At 42.6% G+C, this 17,164-nt stretch overlaps 1 protein-coding gene across 3 annotated transcripts in view; it reads right to left on the bottom strand.

Moving 5' to 3' along the window:
* The window catches only part of LOC115073274 (homeobox protein meis3-like), a 184,088-nt gene that overhangs the window by 66,781 nt on the left and 100,143 nt on the right, over positions 1–17,164 (bottom strand). For all 3 annotated transcript variants that reach the window (XM_029571574.1, XM_029571576.1, XM_029571575.1), the window contains exon 7: positions 317–428. In XM_029571574.1, coding sequence (XP_029427434.1) covers positions 317–428 — 112 coding nt within the window. The remainder of the gene's footprint in view (positions 1–316; positions 429–17,164) is intronic.

The raw sequence follows: 17,164 nt of genomic DNA, 5'->3' as shown, positions 1-17,164 counted from the left end.
CCCTTGCACTCTCTGCATTTTTTTGTGGAGTCTCCTCTTGCATTTTCAGCCCCCTGTGGTCTTAAGCATTTTACTGGGCTCTTTTTCAGCTTTTCCAGCTCTCTGACCCTTGTGCTTTGCAAGGTGTCTGGTATTTTTAGCCCTGTGCCCAGTGCTTTGCTGGAATCCAGCTGCTGCACCCTGTGCTTTGCTGATGTTTCTGGGGTCTCATGTAAAACTGAAAGCATACGCCCCTGGGACAGTGCACATTTCAGCACCATATGTGAACATACAACTCATGTCTTTGCAGCTGGACTGCTCTCCGCATGAGACTCACCTTGTTCGCTGGAATTGTCGCCACTCTGAGATGCAATCCCACCGCTGGATGGCCCCGGCGTGCCTGAGTGAGTTGATCCAGTCTCATCATGGTCACGGATCCATGAGTTGTTCTGAAAACGGGAGGAAGGAAATGATTATATACTGACTGAAGAGTTAATTGTGGTGGAGGGGTGAAACCCTTATTAATGCTTTCCTTTCCAACTTTGCACCATTGCTTCCTTTCTACCCCCTTGAATCAAGGTCACCAGGACAGAGGGGAGAAGGGATTATTTATCCCCCTGGTGCCCTCTGCCCCCTAAAGTACTGGTACAGGGCTTCCCCTTCCAGAGAAAACGTGAGGATGAAATTCTAAGCCTCCAGACTATCATTTTGATTGCAACTTTTGACCCTCCCTCTTCCTTTTAGCAGGCCCTTCTGTCTTTTCCTGACATTTTTTTTTTAATTTCTTAGCTACACACTCTACAGTTTGCAGCAGTGTACAAAACATACAAAATCATATAAAAACAAGATACAAAAATACAGAATACAAACATCATTCTTAAAACATAAATATCCATTAATAAAATGGTTTCCCTACTGAATCTTCATTAATAGGCACAATTTAAATAGAAAATAACGCAACATCAAAATGTTATGCATATATGCTTGTACTTAATTTTCAAAATTTTCGAATGTTGCCTTACAAATGCTTTCGTACTTGTAATTAATTTTCAAATGCCGTCGTACAAAGCCAAGTTCTTAAAGCTTTTTTAAATTCCCTAACATCTGTCATAATTCTGAGGCATACAGGCATGGTATTTCATAATCTTGGACCGGTCACCAATATTGCTCTGTCACGGATCATCCCTAAATGAGCTTGATGTATGGTAACATGGTAACATAATATTGACGGAAGAAAAAGACCAAATGGTCTATCCAGTCTGCCCAGCAAGTTTCCCGTGGTAGCAACTGCCATTCAGTGCATTTACCTCCATGTTTCTGTTAAGGATAGTATTAAGGGGAATCTAGCAGCCCGGGGTTTGCAGACCTTAAGGAACCCACCGAAGTATAAAGATGTAGGTAGGCCCTGAGCCAGACGATTTCAGGATTATAAATAATTTTGTGCAGTAACAATAACACTTTGCAATGAACTCTGTAATAGACTGGAAGCCAATGAAAATCTCTAAGGATGATGTAACATGATCATATGTTGAACAGCCTGTCAAAACTCTGGCTGCAGAGTTTTGTAATAATTGTAGTGCTCTAGTATGCATTGCTATAATTTCTAATAATAAGAAACTACAATAATCAAAACCAGTGAACAACAATGTTTATAGCGTCAAACAAAAATCATTTAAATCTAGAAATGGTTTTAGCTTTCTTAGTATCCTCAATTTAAAATATCTAATTTGGATTTGTTTTTTAATATGAGCTGTTATCGACAATTTTCCATTCAAAAGTACTCTGGGATCTCTAACAATTATAGAACAGGTTATTTCAAGTTCATTAAATTTAAATGTTCGTAATATTCCATCATACTGCTGACGAGACTTATATATTACTTTGGTTTTTGAAAGATTCAAAACTAAACAGTTATAACCATTTTTGAATGGTGTCTATATAAATCTCTAATTCTTTCACAACTGAAGTAATAGAATGTTTGATGGGAAAGAAAAGTTGTATGTCATCCATGCAAATTCTAAAGTTTACTTCTAAACTTTCCAAGATCCTACAAAGTGGAGAAAGATATGCGTTAAATAACATAGCAGATAACATTGAACCTTGAAGAACACTTTTGTGATGTCAATCCAACTAGAACAGTTATTTAATGACACTTTGTATTTTTCTATTCTTTAGAAAGGATTTAAACCACTTTGAGCCTGTGGGCATAAATATTTACTCGCAAATTTCAAGGTGAAATCCAGGAACAATATTTACATATTTCATTGTTACTAGTCTCTGATATAATAAGAGAAAGAGAAGGGAGAGATGAAAACTCTCTCTGCTTTGCCTTTCTTTATTTGTTTTGGTATTCCCCAGCAAAGTGCAAATTTTTTAAACTGAAGTTGCTGTTCCCAGCTTCTATTTTGTATCATATTTGGATATCCCTGCCCCTTTCCAGGAGACTACTAACACAATCACGAAAGGGAGAGTTGTAAACCACTTGATAAACAATAAAAAGAAAAACTCGTAATACACCTTTTTTAACCATAAAACACAGTTGCTCAAATAATTGCACCACAACAGCCTGGGACGCTGCGGGGAAACCCTATCAACATAGGAAACTGTGTATCAGTGACAAGTGTTTTTTCACAAATGCAATTAAAAGTAGTCCAAGAAAACTTTCTTAAGAAGACCGGTCTGGATGTCTTGTCTAAAAAAAAGCTAAATGGAGGGATAGAGGGAGAAAGGAGTGTGAATTAGGATGGGGATAAGGGGTGCAAATATGCTTGCATGTCTTGACTGCAGACATTCGTACTTAAAGCTTCCGTGTTTACTAATGAGGATGTTGGGGAGATACCAATTCTGGAGATGGTTTTCAGAGGTGATGAGTCAGACAAACTGAACGAAATCACTGCGAACCTGGAAGATGTAGTAGGCCAGATCGACAAACTAAAGAGTAGCAAATCACCTGGACCGGATGGTATGCATCCTAGGGTACTGATGGAACTCAAAAATGAAATTTCTGATCTATTAGTTAAAATTTGTAACCTGTCATTAAAATCATTCATTGTACCTGAAGACTGGAGGGTGACCAATGTAACCCCAATATTTAAAAAAGGCTCCAGGGGCGATCCAGCTAAATATACACCAGTGAGCCTGACTTCAGTGCCAGGAAAAATAGTGGAAACTATTCTCAAGATCAAAATCGTAGAGCATATAGAAAGACATGGTTTAATGGAACACAGTCAACATGGATTTACCCAAGGGAAGTTTTGCCTAACAAATCTGCTTCATTTTTTTGAAGGGGTTAATAAACATGTGGATAAAGGTGAACCGGTAGATATAGTGTATTTGGATTTTCAGAAGGCATTTGACAAAGTCCCTCATGAGAGGCTTCTAAGAAAACAAAAAAGTCATGGGATAGGAGGAGATGTCCTTTCGTGGATTACAAACTGGTTAAAAGACAGGAAACAGAGAGTAGGATTAAATGGTCAATTTTCTCAGTGGAAAAGGGTAAACAGTGGAGTGCCTCAGGGATCTGTACTTGGACCGGTGCTTTTCAATATATATATATATATATAAATGATCTGGAAAGGAATACGTTGAGTGAGGTTATCAAATTTGCGGATGATACAAAATTATTCAGAGTAGTTAAATCACAAGCAGACTGTGATACATTACAGGAGGACCTTGCAAGACTTGAAGATTGGGCATCCAAATGGCAGATAAAATTTAATGTGGACAAGTGCAAGATGTTGCATATAGGGAAAAATAACCCATGCTGTAGTTACACGATGTTAGGTTCCATATTAGGAGCTACCACCCAGGAAAAAGATCTAGGCATCATAGTGGACAATACTTTAAAATCGTCGGCTCAGTGTGCTGCAGCAGTCAAAAAAGCAAACAGAATGATAGGAATTATTAGGAAGGGAATGGTTAATAAAACGGAAAATGTCATAATGCCTCTATATTGCTCCATGGTGAGACCGCACCTGGAATACTGTGTACAATTCTGGTCGCCGCATCTCAAAAAAGATATAGTTGCTATGGAGAAGGTACAAAGAAGGGCTACCAAAATGATAAAGGGGATGGAACAGCTCCCCTATGAGGAAAGGCTGAAGAGGTTAGGGCTGTTCAGCTTGTAGAAGAGACGGCTGAGGGGGGATATGATAGAGGTCTTTAAGATCATGAGAGGTCTTGAACGAGTAGATGTGAATCAGTTATTTACACTTTCGAATAATAGAAGGACTAGGGGGCATTCCATGAAGTTAGCAAGTAGCACATTTAAGACTAATCGGAGAAAATTCTTTTTCACTCAACGCACAATAAAGCTCTGGAGTTTGTTGCCAGAGGATGTGGTTAGTGCAGTTAGTGTAGCTGGGTTCAAAAAATGTTTGGATAAGTTCTTGGAGGAGAAGTCCATTAATGGCTATTAATCAAATTTACTTAGGGAATAGCCACTGCTATTAATTGCATCAGTGGCATGGGATCTTCTTAGTGTTTGGGTAATTGCCAGGTTCTTGTGGCCTGGTTTGGCCTCTGTTGGAAACAGGATGCTGGGCTTGATAGACCCTTGGTCTGACCCAGCATGGCAATTTCTTATGTTCTTAAGCTCTGGGGGTCACTTCTTGGTGCTGGGAGGGAAAGGAATTAAGTTGGACCTACAGCCAAAAGAACAGAACTAAGAAGGAAAAATGTTTCTCAGAGGACATACAGGATGTGAAGAAGCTTTTGGTGTGCTCTACTGAGCATGTGCATGCCATCCCACATTATGGGCATTATATAGGGACTTTTTTCAGTTCTTGTTTTTCCATGGAGACCAACAGTCACATCTTTTTTTTCTCTGAGGAGAATTTTCCAGATTTTTATGTTTTGTTGTGGAACCTTCTCGATTTACCTTATCTTTCATCTTTTAAGTTTAATAAGTAGATTTCTCTGTTGTTTTTCAAGTTTACTTATTTTTTTCTGTAGCCACCATGTTTATCATTGAAACATAAATATTACTATTCTCTCAAAGGTTGCTGAAAGAGGGTAATAGCCGTTTGAACAATCAGCGCGTAAATAAGCTAAAGTCCCAAGACATCCACAGAAATATACACCGTGTGTTACGATTTTTTTTAACTCATTCAAAAAGACCTCATAGAAAGGCACATTTGTCCATGCTAGTTAGCAAAGGTTACGTATACCAGTAGTATAATCATATGTCTTTTTTGTATGATATTTTATATGCTCAGTGTCATAAGAGTCAATGTGATTATTCAAGATAACACGTCATGCTGTATTTGCTATTCCATTATTCATTTTGAGCCAGATTTTTAAACTTATGCACGGGCGAAGATTTGTTCGCCCCCGGATCGCCCATTTTTGAAAGCCCCGGGACATACGCGCGTCCCAGGGCTTGCGCACAAGATAGGCTCAGCACGCACAAGGGCAGGCAGGGGCAGCATTTTGGGGGTTATGCTTGTATGTTACGTGCATAACCCTTTGAAAATCTACCCCTATATTACTTCTTATGCATGATATGCATTATCAAAAAGGTCAGATAGTGGAAGCAGGTAATCCTAATAGTAGAGAGTTACAATAATCCAAACTACCAAATAGTAATGATTGTAAAACTGTACGAAAATCATTCAGCTCAAGCAATGGTTTCAGTCGCTGAAGAATTAAAAGCTTTGCATATCCCTCCTTTACTTTTGTTGTGACGTGTTTTTAAAAACTGAATTCTGAATCTAAAATTACACCCAAATCCCTGATATTCTCTGTGAATCTGAGTATAGTGTTATCCTCAAGCACAATCTGATTGCTGTTTCTTGGAGATATTTTCCTTTCAAGAAGTATAATTTCTGTCTTCTCAACATTCAATATCAATCTCATCTGTGTGAGAACTTGCTTTATAACTTTCAGATACAGAGACACGAGCTTGCCCGCTTTTTCCACTGAATCATCAATTGAGACTAAAAACTGTATATCGTCAGCGTATAAAAAATGAGTCACACCCAGTTGTGATAGTAGATGACAACAGTGACAACATGTAGATGTTAAACAGTGATGCTGACAGGGATGAACCCTGTGGTACACCTGTGTTCAAAGCATTTTTATCGGAACATGTGTTATTAATTTGGACTTGGTAAAAATGATTAGTTAAAAAAGATTCAAACCAATTAAGCACTGTATCAGTTAAGCCAATTTCTGTAAGTCTCTGTAATAAAATCTGATGATTAACAGTATCAAAGGTCACGGATAAATCTAAGAGGACAAGAAAATAAGATTGTCCGTGGTCCATCCCTCGCAGTACTGATTGTTGTGTGCTCTGTCTGGGGGATCATCATGATGTCTTAGGGTGCTCCACATATGAGAAGATGAGCCCCTGGGACCTGATTCCCACTTAGAGCTGCTGATGGAAAAGCTCTTTAGGAAAAGTAAGTATCAGCCTCAGAGGCATAAAGAGGCCCGGGAGCTGCACCAGATAGTGGTGGTACATCAACATCAAGGAATTATCAATCTCCCTCAACATAGAGCACCCATGGAATCCAAGGAAATAGACTATCATGTAGCTCCCCCATTAGATGAAAGTGAATGATTCCATTTCATTAGTACCTGTGTGAAAAGTACTGATGCTCTGAACATTGGGTGAAGACTAAGAAGCATTGACATCAGTCAGTCAGTGCACAGTGATGGAAGATTTTGGCTGTGCTCCCACAGAGAGGACAGCTCATTCTTGCATTGTCGTAGGAACTGCAGCAGTTTTCAATGACTTAGATACTAACCTCTGATCTCCTGCTTTCCATGTAATATTGACATCAGCAGTTTTTGAGGAGAAGTTAGAAAAAAGGATCCAAGCAGGGTTGCAAGCTTCAGAGTATCAGCCCGCCTTAAAGTCATCACAGTCTGGTTTACTTGAAATTCCTTCTCTAAAAGCAGCACATTTTTTCAGAGTCCAGGGAGAAGGTATTTTCTGTTGCTGGACCAATTTATTGGAATAGTTTGCCAAAGCAACTTGGGTTAACATCTTGTATCAAAACCATCCAGGTGTAGGAGTTGCTATCATTTATCATAAATTAGATAAAACTCAGATAAAAACCTTTCTTCCACAAGAATGGATCATGACGAGGAGAGGGGCAAGATGGTAACCGTGACCAAATGCAGAGAAGAGCTTCAATACCTTCTACATCTTTCAGAGTCTGTTCTGAAGACTAACTTTGGTTAGTGTTCATTGCAGTGCAATTGGCACATCACCACCTTGAAGACGGTAAACCCATCTCTGTACATCCCTTAGTTGTTAGATTCTTGATGGGCTTGCTTCAGATGAAACAGCCCATCAAGCCTCCTACTGTGTTTTGGGATCTCAACATGGTACTCACTCAAATAATGAAAATTCCTTCTGAGCCATTAGATTTCTGTGAACTGAACTACCTGATCTGGACGGTCATATTTTTTGATAGCAGTCACTTTGGTATGTAAAGTCAGTGAGGCAAGGCCCTAATGACTTACCTACCTTATACAAGTTCTTGCCTAAGGCGGAATTGGACTTCCACCTTAACCAGTCAATTGTCCTTCCAACATTTTACCCCAGATCATATGTCCATAAAGTGGACAAGCTTTGCACAATCTGGATTGCAAAAAAAGCCTTAGCCTTTTATGTGGAATGGACTGAAACCCTTAGAAAGTCTACCCAGCTTTTTGTTTCTTTTGACTCCAACAAACTTGGAATTGCCATTGCCAAGCATATCCTTTCTAATTGGTTAGCAGATTGCATCTCTTTCTGTTATATCCAGGTAAGTCTGACTCTGGATGGATATGTCAAGGCTCATAGAATTGAAGCTGTGGCTGCAGCAGTGGCACACCTGAGATCGGCCTCCATGGAAGAGATTTGCAAAGTTGCAATATGGAGTTCAGTTCACACATTCACATCTCATTATTGTGTAAAGATTCCCGGCATGACAGTAGATTTTGATTAATCTGTCCTGCGGAGTATGATTGAGGTTTAGAATCCAACTATATCCCCACTAGGGCCCATTATTATTGTTTCCAAGCTGCTTTTAAAAAAAGAAAATGGCAAAAATGACTTCATGCCACCAAAAATAGTTTTGCCTGTTGACCCTTTTTCTGATTGTATTTTCCCTTTGTTTTTCTATAGCAGCTACCTGTACCTATGGAATTCTCAGCTGTGAGTACTTTACATCTTGCTTATGCTTGGAGAAAGTGAAAATTGCTTATCTGTAAAAGGTGTTCTCTGAAGACAACAGGATATAAGTCCTCACAAAACTCACCTGCCTCCCTTTGGAGTTGGTTCCTATTTGTTGTTAGCAGTAAAAGAACTGAAGGGGACTCTACAAAGTCTTTGATGTGGGACAGCACATACATGCTCAGTGGAGCATGCCAAAGCTGAGAAGACGCTGTAAAGTAAAACTTCATTGACCCAGGCTCCTTTGAATGATGTCACCCCAGCTGCAAAGACTTACAGCCTGCAGTCCATGAAGAATACCTGTTGCACGTAAGCAAATTTTGCTTTCTTTTCTTTTAATGTGTATAAAAATCAGAGACTCAGCGAGGACTTGGAGGTGGAGGGTAGAGGTAGATCCTCTTGGAAAGAAACTCAAAAGCTTCCATCTGCCCCCATCTTTCTTTTAAAGCCAGACTTACGAGTCTCCCAGTGGTTTGTTTGACATAGTGGTTGTTATCCCTTTGTATAGAAATGTATATGCTCCTTTACCCGAAGTGAAATGAATGAGGCAGGAATACAACTGGGCAGACTGAATGGGCCAATTGGTTTCTATCTGCTGTAAAACATGCTACTGCGAATGGTCCCTAGTGCCCAGTCTCAGATCAGAGAAGGTCCTCACTCTTGGAAGATCTCCAGGCTGTGTAGAGATCATTATGGTTCCCAGTCTCAGGTCTGAGAAAGTACTCACTCATGGGGTGTCTTGCTGCCTGGAGATGCATTGTGTTCTCCTAGGCCAAGCAGGATGGTAGTCCTCCCATGTGGGTGACAACATCTGATGGAGCCTGGCAGAGAAAACTTTTGTCAAAGTTTCTAGAAGCTTTGACCAGCACACTGAGCATGCCCAGCATGCCGCTATCTGCGCGTCCATGGGAGGTCCCGCTTCAGTCTCTTCTTTTCCATGGTGCAGTTGCCTCGCAGTTTGTGGAGCTCCTCTTTTTCCTTATTTTCCTCGACAAGCATCAGGTTTTTTCCTGTCTTCCTCGTCGGGTCCCCCTTCACAGTCAGAGCCTCCTTGGTGCGGTAGGTTGACTTCTGCCTCTTTTTCAACTTGCGGTCGATTCCCAACTCTCTGCCATACGGTGGCCACTGGTCATTGACCGCATGCCAGGTATTTTTTCATGGTGTCGACCGGTTTTCATCGGTGCCCCCAGTGCCTGTGGACCATGTCAATCACGGATCCGCATGAGGTTCGCATCCTCTGCCTGGGGGCTTTGCACGGCATCCATGGGTGCTGGCTGTGTGATCAGATGAACCCCAAAGTGCGTCGTGTGTGTCTCGATAAAATGGAGAAGCTTTTCGGGGCCCCGAAGTCTGCCCCTTCCACTCCTGCGTCGGCTCCATCGATGCCGAGGGACCGCGGGGAGCCTCTTGACATGCTTCCCCTGGCCGTTCCTCTTGCCGGGTACCGCCAAAGATAGGTCTTTCACCACTCTCCCGGACATCGGGGTCTTCCGTTTCCTCGGAGCTGGGGAAAGACCGGGCCGCACACCGAGGGAGATCCTTCAAACATTGTCACTGGTCGCCGTTGACGCACAGCTCCAGTTCCAGAGCACAGCCAGGCCACCATCAATACAACACCGGCCATCGAAGGCCTCATCCTCCGATGCCCCCAGTAGTCCCAGGTGTTCCCCACCAGTGCTGGGCACCGTGCCCCCTCAGAGACCCAAGGAAGAGCCGGTGACTCCTCATTCCCCTCCTTCAGAAGGAGTTGGACTGCAGTGTGTAGTCCACGGTGCTCAAAGCTCTCCAGAGCATTGAGCCGCTGGTGCTTCTGGCCCCCATACCAGTGTCCGAGCCTCTGCCATCGATGTTGGCACCCCTGCTGGAGCGTCTGGACATCATCCTGGGCACCCTTCCGACGCACCCGGTGCCCAAGGGACTCTCGGTTCCCCAGTAGCCACCGAAGCCCTCCATGCAATCCCGATTATCGGGTTCTCCGAGGAGGAAGATATGGCCAGTACCATGTTTCCCAGACCACCGTTCCCTGAGCCCTTGCTGGGTCCTTCTGGCCTTCCGCGGCCTCCAATCCCCTCGATGCCAGGGGAGCCGTCGATTCCCGCAATGCCCTTGAAGCCCAGGGCTGATGCCCCTCACGGACCTCGTCCACAGCATGTTGGTCCAGTGAGGAGGAAGGACCTTATGGCCCATGGGGAGATGATTCCACTGAGTCATTCTCCGATTATTTGGATGACCCCCTCTCGGAGCCCTCCCCTCCGGAGGAGTGATGTCAGTCACCCCCCGAGGACCTATCCTTTGCAGGATTTGTCAGCTAATCCTGGTTTTTGCCCATAGAGTTGTAGTTCTGATTTCCCTAAGAGAAGTGGGACTACATCTCAGTGTATGCAGTGCAGCAAAACTAGGACTGGATCAGCCTTTTTTAGGTTGAGCTGGCTGAAGTGGTGACTCTATTGGTGCTGCATTACGGCTGTGACCTAATTCAAGCACCCAGCCCTAATCTTCTAATGTTTCTATTTTTAAAAAAAGATTTAAAAATACAGTTGGAGACTAAAAAAAAAAAGGCAAAGATAATCCAGTAGCTAAAGACATATCCCTGAGAAAACTGTTGTATCTTCAAAGCTTCTAAAATTCCCACATTAAGAGAATTGCATAATGGACAGTTTTCCCATTCAACCTTTCTTGACTTTTTTCTGGTGAATTTCAGTAGCTGGTTAAAGTGTGACACTACCCTCTTCTCCACCAAATAACACAAAGGTCTGGTTTTCAGGGTAACCGAGCTATGCAAATTAATCCAGGTTCTCAGATTTAATGTATGCAGATGTGGCAGATGAAAATTCATGGTAGGTAACCTGAAAATTGGGCCTTCTTGCAGCCCTTGAGAACTAGTGGTTCTATTCTGCAAACTTTCAAAATGTCCCTCCTCCCCCCTCGCCCCCCACCGGTACCAACTTGAATTTTCTCTTTTGATAAACAGTAAAGCAGACAGAGAAAGGGCACCTAATGTACATTACTAGTGCATGGACGGCCCCTAGGGAGAGTCTGAGGCATTATGGCCTGGCTCAGCCTCTGGGAGCTGTAGGCCTCTAAAATGCAGGAAATGAGGGTTGGGGGGGAGGGGGGGCACAGGAAAGCACCCCAAATCAGACTGAGAAGCTACTTGAAAGGGAAGACTGGTTCTCTGAGGGTCTGGGGAGGGGTCTGGATGGAGCGGTGAGGAAGGTTTGTTATCCAGCCCCTTCTTTGTGTAGCCTGCAGGTGCATTAAAAATGCAGCACTTTGCTATAGGCAAATGAGTCATTTGTCTGCATTCCCAATGCTGGCACAGATGGATAGAGAGTAGGAAAGCTCTGGAGGAGGAGGAGGGGGGGGGGGGGGCCTTGAGCACCACAGGAATGAACAGCATGGTATTGAGAGGAAGGGAAGAAAGGTGAGATCTCTCCCTCTGACTTTCTTCTGATGTAGGAAGAGAGCATCCTGGAGGTGACAGACTAAAGCACCAGGAGCAGGGTGTGGAAATGAATGTCCCCTACTGGCAAAATAGCAACATTGCAGACTCCAGACACAGGTGAAGCTGCTCTTCCTTTCCTTGCTTGGTACAGGAGCAGATGGGGAAAGATGCAAGCATTTTCTCCTTAGTCAAGCAGGATAAGCTCAGCACACAAATGGGTGACATTATTTGATAGCACCAAGACAGAAAAGCTCTCTCAAATCTCAGAAAAACCAAGAAGGTCTTTCTGAGCATACATGGATCTTCCTGCACAGCTGCCCACCATGCAAATCTCAGTCTTTTTCTTTCTGCTCTTGTGAACAGATGTGCAATTGCCCTCTTATATTTTTCCTGTTGCTTGTTTTTTCCCTTCTTTTTTTATTACAGTTTTTTTTATTTTTAGCACATCTTTGCAAAAAAAAAATGAATTCCATTTCTTTTATGACATTTGCCAAAACTCCCCTTTTTCAAAATTGAGTTTGACATTGCTTTAGTATTTTTCAAAATGTAGGATTAGAAATCGGGCTTCAAAAGGTGTCTTTAACCAGCTTCCGTGATCACTGTGTGATATGTCTCATGCCTTCTCATGACATGCTGAATTCTGCCCACTGCACTCACATGCCCCCCAGGGTCAGAAGATCCAGGAGCTCACACTCCAGGACTTTTTAGAATCACCTCCTCTTCTGGAAAAGAAGAAAGTCTACATCTGCAGAGATACCTTCACCCAAAATAAAAAGGGGCAGAGCTTTCTCATCTTGGAGTCATGACTCAGTGCGCAGTCTTGTTTGCAAGACCTATTGCCCCTTCCAGTAAAGAGGGAGGTAAGTCATGCTCTTCAGTGCCAAAGGATAGCAGTGCAGAGAAAAAGAGAAGTAACTCTCATGCTCCAGTGCCAAGGATTACCAGTGCAGGTAAAAGATGGGAAGTCCTCCGAGACACATGGTGCAGAAAGAAGATTGGCATGGGACTTGACGACATCCACTGAGTCTTTCTTCAGCACATATAGTAAGCCATCAGTGCCTCAGTGCAAAAATCTTCTCAAAGCCAATGTTTTTCTTCAGAAACAGGCAGTCCAGAAAAAATATCAATACTCTAATGAAGTAACCACCAAGAGGACAAGAAATCTCACCACTGAAAAATGGCAATTCTAGTCTCAGAATGAGATGGTTCCTCTCCAGCAATACCTCCAGCTCCAACTGATCAGCATTCCTTTCTGAAAAAGATGTGGGAAGACTTTGTAAAGTGAGCCTGACTTCAGTGCCAGGAATAGTGGAAACTATTCTAAAGATCAAAATCGTAGAGCATATAGAAAGACATGGTTTAATGGAACACAGGCAACATGGATTTACTCATGGGAAGTCTTGCCTAACAAATCTGCTTCATTTTTTTTGAAGGGGTTAATAAACAAGTGGATAAAGGTGAACCAGTAGATGTAGTGTATTTGGATTTTCAGAAGGCATTTGACAAAGTCCCTCATGAGAGGCTTCTAAGAAAACTAAAAGTCATGGGATAGGAGGCGATGTCCTTTTGTGGATTACAAACTGGCTAAAAGACAGGAAACAGAGAGTAGGATTAAATGGATAATTTTCTCAGTGGAAGGCAGTGGGCAGTGGAGTGCCCCAGGGATCTGTATTGGGACCCATACTTTTCAATATATTTATAAATGATCTGGAAAGAAATACGACAAGTGAGGTAATCAAATTTGCAGATGATACAAAATTGTTCAGAGTAGTTACATCACAAGCAGATTGTGATAAAATTGCAGGAAGACCTTGTGAGGCTGGAAAATTGGGCATTCAAATGGCAGATGAATTTAATGTGGATAAGTGCAAGGTGATGCATATAGGGAAAAATAACCCATGCTATAGTTACAAAATGTTAGGTTCCATATTAGGAGCTACCACCCAGGAAAAAGATCTAGGCATCATAGTGGATAATACTTTGAAATCATCAGCTCAGTGTGCTGCGGCAGTCAAAAAAGCAAACAGAATGTTGGGAATTATTAGAAAGGGAATGGTAAATAAAATGGAAAATGTCATAATGCCTCTGTATCGCTCCATGGTGAGACCGCACCTTGAATTCTGTGTACAATTCTGGTCGCCACATCTCAAAAAAGATATAGTTGCGATGGAGAAGGTACATAGAAAGTCGACCAAAATGATAAAGGGAATGGAACAGCTCCCCTATGAGGAAAGACTAAAGAGGTTAGGACTTTTCAGCTTGGAGAAGAGATGGCTGAGGGGGGATATGATAGAGGTGTTTAAGATCATGAGAGGTCTAGAACGGGTTAATGTGAATCAGCTATTTACTCTTTCGGATAATAGAAAGACTGGGGGCACTCCATGAATTTTAAATGTGCCTGATGTGCCTTTGGCACATTTAAAATTAATCGGAGAAAGTTCTTTTTCACTCAATGCACAATTAAACTCTGGAACTTTTTGCCAGAGGATGTGGTTAGTGCAGTTAGTGTAGCTGTGTTTAAAAAAGGATTGGTAAGTTCTTGGAGGAGAAGTCCATTACCTGCTATTAATTAAGTTGACTTAGAAAATAGCCACTGCTATTACTAGCAATAGTAGCATGGAATAGACTTAGTTGTTGGGTATTTGTCAGGTACTTATGGCCTGGATTGGCCACTGTTGGAAACAGGATGCTGGGCTTGATGGATCCTTGGTCTGACCCAGTATAGGCATGTTCTTATGTTCTTATAGAATTATTTTACTAATGTGTCCAAGTTGCCACCACCGCTGCCACTGCCACCATCTTCTCCATTAGGAGAAATAACCCTTGTTTTGGACTCCATGGCTTTGAAATTGGATAGTCAATCCACTCCTCCAGATCTGAGAAAACTCAACAAGTACCTGAAGAAAGAGAAATTCAGGATGAATTCTTTGGGTACCAGCCTTCCCCTTTCAGATAATAGCTGGCTTTGCTCTCTAGACTTAAAACATGCTTATATCTTAATGCACAAGACTCACATTTTTACATTTCACTATTGCAGAGGAGTACTACCAATATCTTGTTCTTCCTTTTGGCCTTTTTGCAGCTCCCAGAGTTTTCACAGAATGCCTTGCAGTTGTTGCTGCTCACTTAAGGAAAAACAATGTTTCTTTGTTCCCGTACCTAAATCTTTAGCTCATATCTGTCCATTCTGTTCAGAAAGGTCAATTATTTATTCTCCTTACAATGAACATTTTCAATCCCGAGATTTCTTATGTTTTCAAAAATGTTATAGTTTTAACTGATTATATCTGGGGGGTTTTTTATGATTGTACTTACAAATTGTTAAGTGTACTTACAAATTGTTAAGTGGATTACACATTTACAGATGTAAATGTGTAATCCACGCTGAATAACAACTATTGAATGCTGTGGAATATATATTTTTTTCTAAATAAAATAAAAATTCAACATGAAGTCATCTGATGTAATCAACTTTGTAAGGGCTCATCTGGACAGAACCTAAGGGAAAACATTTCTACTTCATCGGAGAACAGCTGAATTATCAAAAATAATCCTACGGATTATTCCTGCCTTCCTTTTTATGAAAATGTTAGGTCACATGGTAGCAACAGTCCAATACATTTTCACATGAGACAGGCTCAGTTGGAGCTAAAGTTTCAGTGGAACCAACATCTTCAACCATTGTCAAACCATTGGATACACTTGGGAGTTGTGTTTCAGGAGGCTATGCTCAAGGCCTGCATTGCCTCCTACCAGCTCTTTATGGGCTAATTTATGTGGAATATACTGGGCAGCTTCTGCAGAGGCAAGCCCCGGGACACGCGTAAGTCCCGGGGCTTGCATGGAGAGGCGTGCCGGGAATGACGCGGCGTTTCGGGGGCGTGTCGGGAGTGACGCGGCATTTCGGGGTGTGTCCGGGGGCGTGGTTCCGGCCCGGGGGCGTTCCGGGGGCGTGACAGCAGCCCCTGGACCAGCTCCCGGACCGGAATATGGAGCGCGGGAGCCGGCCTGGCGCGCGCAAAGTTACGCCTGCCCCTTAGAGAATAGCCACTGCCATTAGCAATGGTAATATGGAATAGACTTAGTTTTTGGGTACTTGCCAGGTTCTTATGGCCTGGATTGGCCACTGTTGGAAACAGGATGCTGGGCTTGATGGACCCTTGGTCTGTCCCAGTATGGCATTTTCTTATGTTCTTAGGCAGCACAATAACCTTCAATCACTGGTAGAAAAGGGAATAGAGGTTGGAAAAGACATGATCCGATCAGCGTTTGATGCTTTCGAAACAGCATCAAGAATCTATGCCCTGGGGATTGGAACCCACAGATGCACCTGGCTGTGGGTCTCAAAACTCCAACCTAAGATCTAGGAAAGACTCGCAGATGGACTGTGCACTGGAGAAAATTTCTTCAGAGATAGGGTCAACAATGTGATGTGCAGATCCATCAACATTGTACAATGCTCTAGCATCTCTCCACAGCTACTCCAGACCTGCCCTGCTCTGCCAGGATGTTCTCGAGTATGGGGGTGCAGGAGACACTTTTTCCAGTTGAGGAGGCATTATCTTCCACTCCTTCTGTCCCTTACACAAAAAGCCACTCATGCCTATGGGGTACATGCATAGTAGATCAGTTTGCGTCCCTTCAGAACAGGAAGATTCCAATCTTCTTCTCCAGGAAGAGGGAACAAGGCAAACTAACCTCTTGATGCTTTTGTCCTCGATTGGGGCAAAGATTTGCTGTTTGCATATCCTCTGAATCCGCTAGTTGTGAAGACTGTTGAAACTGAGAGAAGACTCTGGGACCATAATTCTCATAGCTCCCTTTTGGCTAAGACAGATTTGATTTTCACTTCTCTAGGAGATCTCCATTGGGGAAATGATCAGGCTTGGGAATTCCTCAGATCTCTTTACTCAGGATCAGGGCAGGTTGCGCCATCCCAGCTTCAGGTCCCTGGCTCTCATTGCCTGCATGTTGAGAGGATGAATCTGCTACCTTTAGATCCGTCAGAGAATGTCTCGTATTCTTTTAGCTTCTTTTAGCAGGGGAAAAGTGGAATTGGATTTAGACAGCAACCAACAAGAGTCCCAACTTTTTCAGTTTGGGAAATTGATAATCATGGGAGTAACCTGAACAGAGCAGCAGTTACTACTCTTAACAGAAGACATGGATTACTACCCTTAACAAATAAGCCTTGATGCTTTTGGTGCAACTGCAATATCGCTCTCTGCTTCAAAGGAGAGGGGTGGAGGGAAAGAGAAATTTGGATTCAGGGACAACCAGCACGAGCCTTGACTTTTTTACAGTCTGGAGTACTGATGCGCAGACATTAAGGAAAAAAACAAAACAACACAGGACTGCTTCTACGGCCAAATCCATAAGCATAGCACATCAAGCAGCACTGATTGATACATGGGGGTAACCTGCAAGGCAGATACTACCATGGGAAGCTTGCTGGGCAGACTGGATGGACGATTGGTCCTCTTCTGCCATCATTTCTATGTTTCTATGAGAATATCCAGTGCTCTCGACATGGTGATTAAATCATACAAATCTCTTAAAAGATCAATTATTTC

This window comes from Rhinatrema bivittatum, chromosome 11 (genome assembly GCF_901001135.1).
Source record: "Rhinatrema bivittatum chromosome 11, aRhiBiv1.1, whole genome shotgun sequence".
Taxonomy (NCBI): domain Eukaryota; kingdom Metazoa; phylum Chordata; class Amphibia; order Gymnophiona; family Rhinatrematidae; genus Rhinatrema; species Rhinatrema bivittatum.
This window is presented reverse-complemented; position numbering and strand designations above follow the sequence as displayed.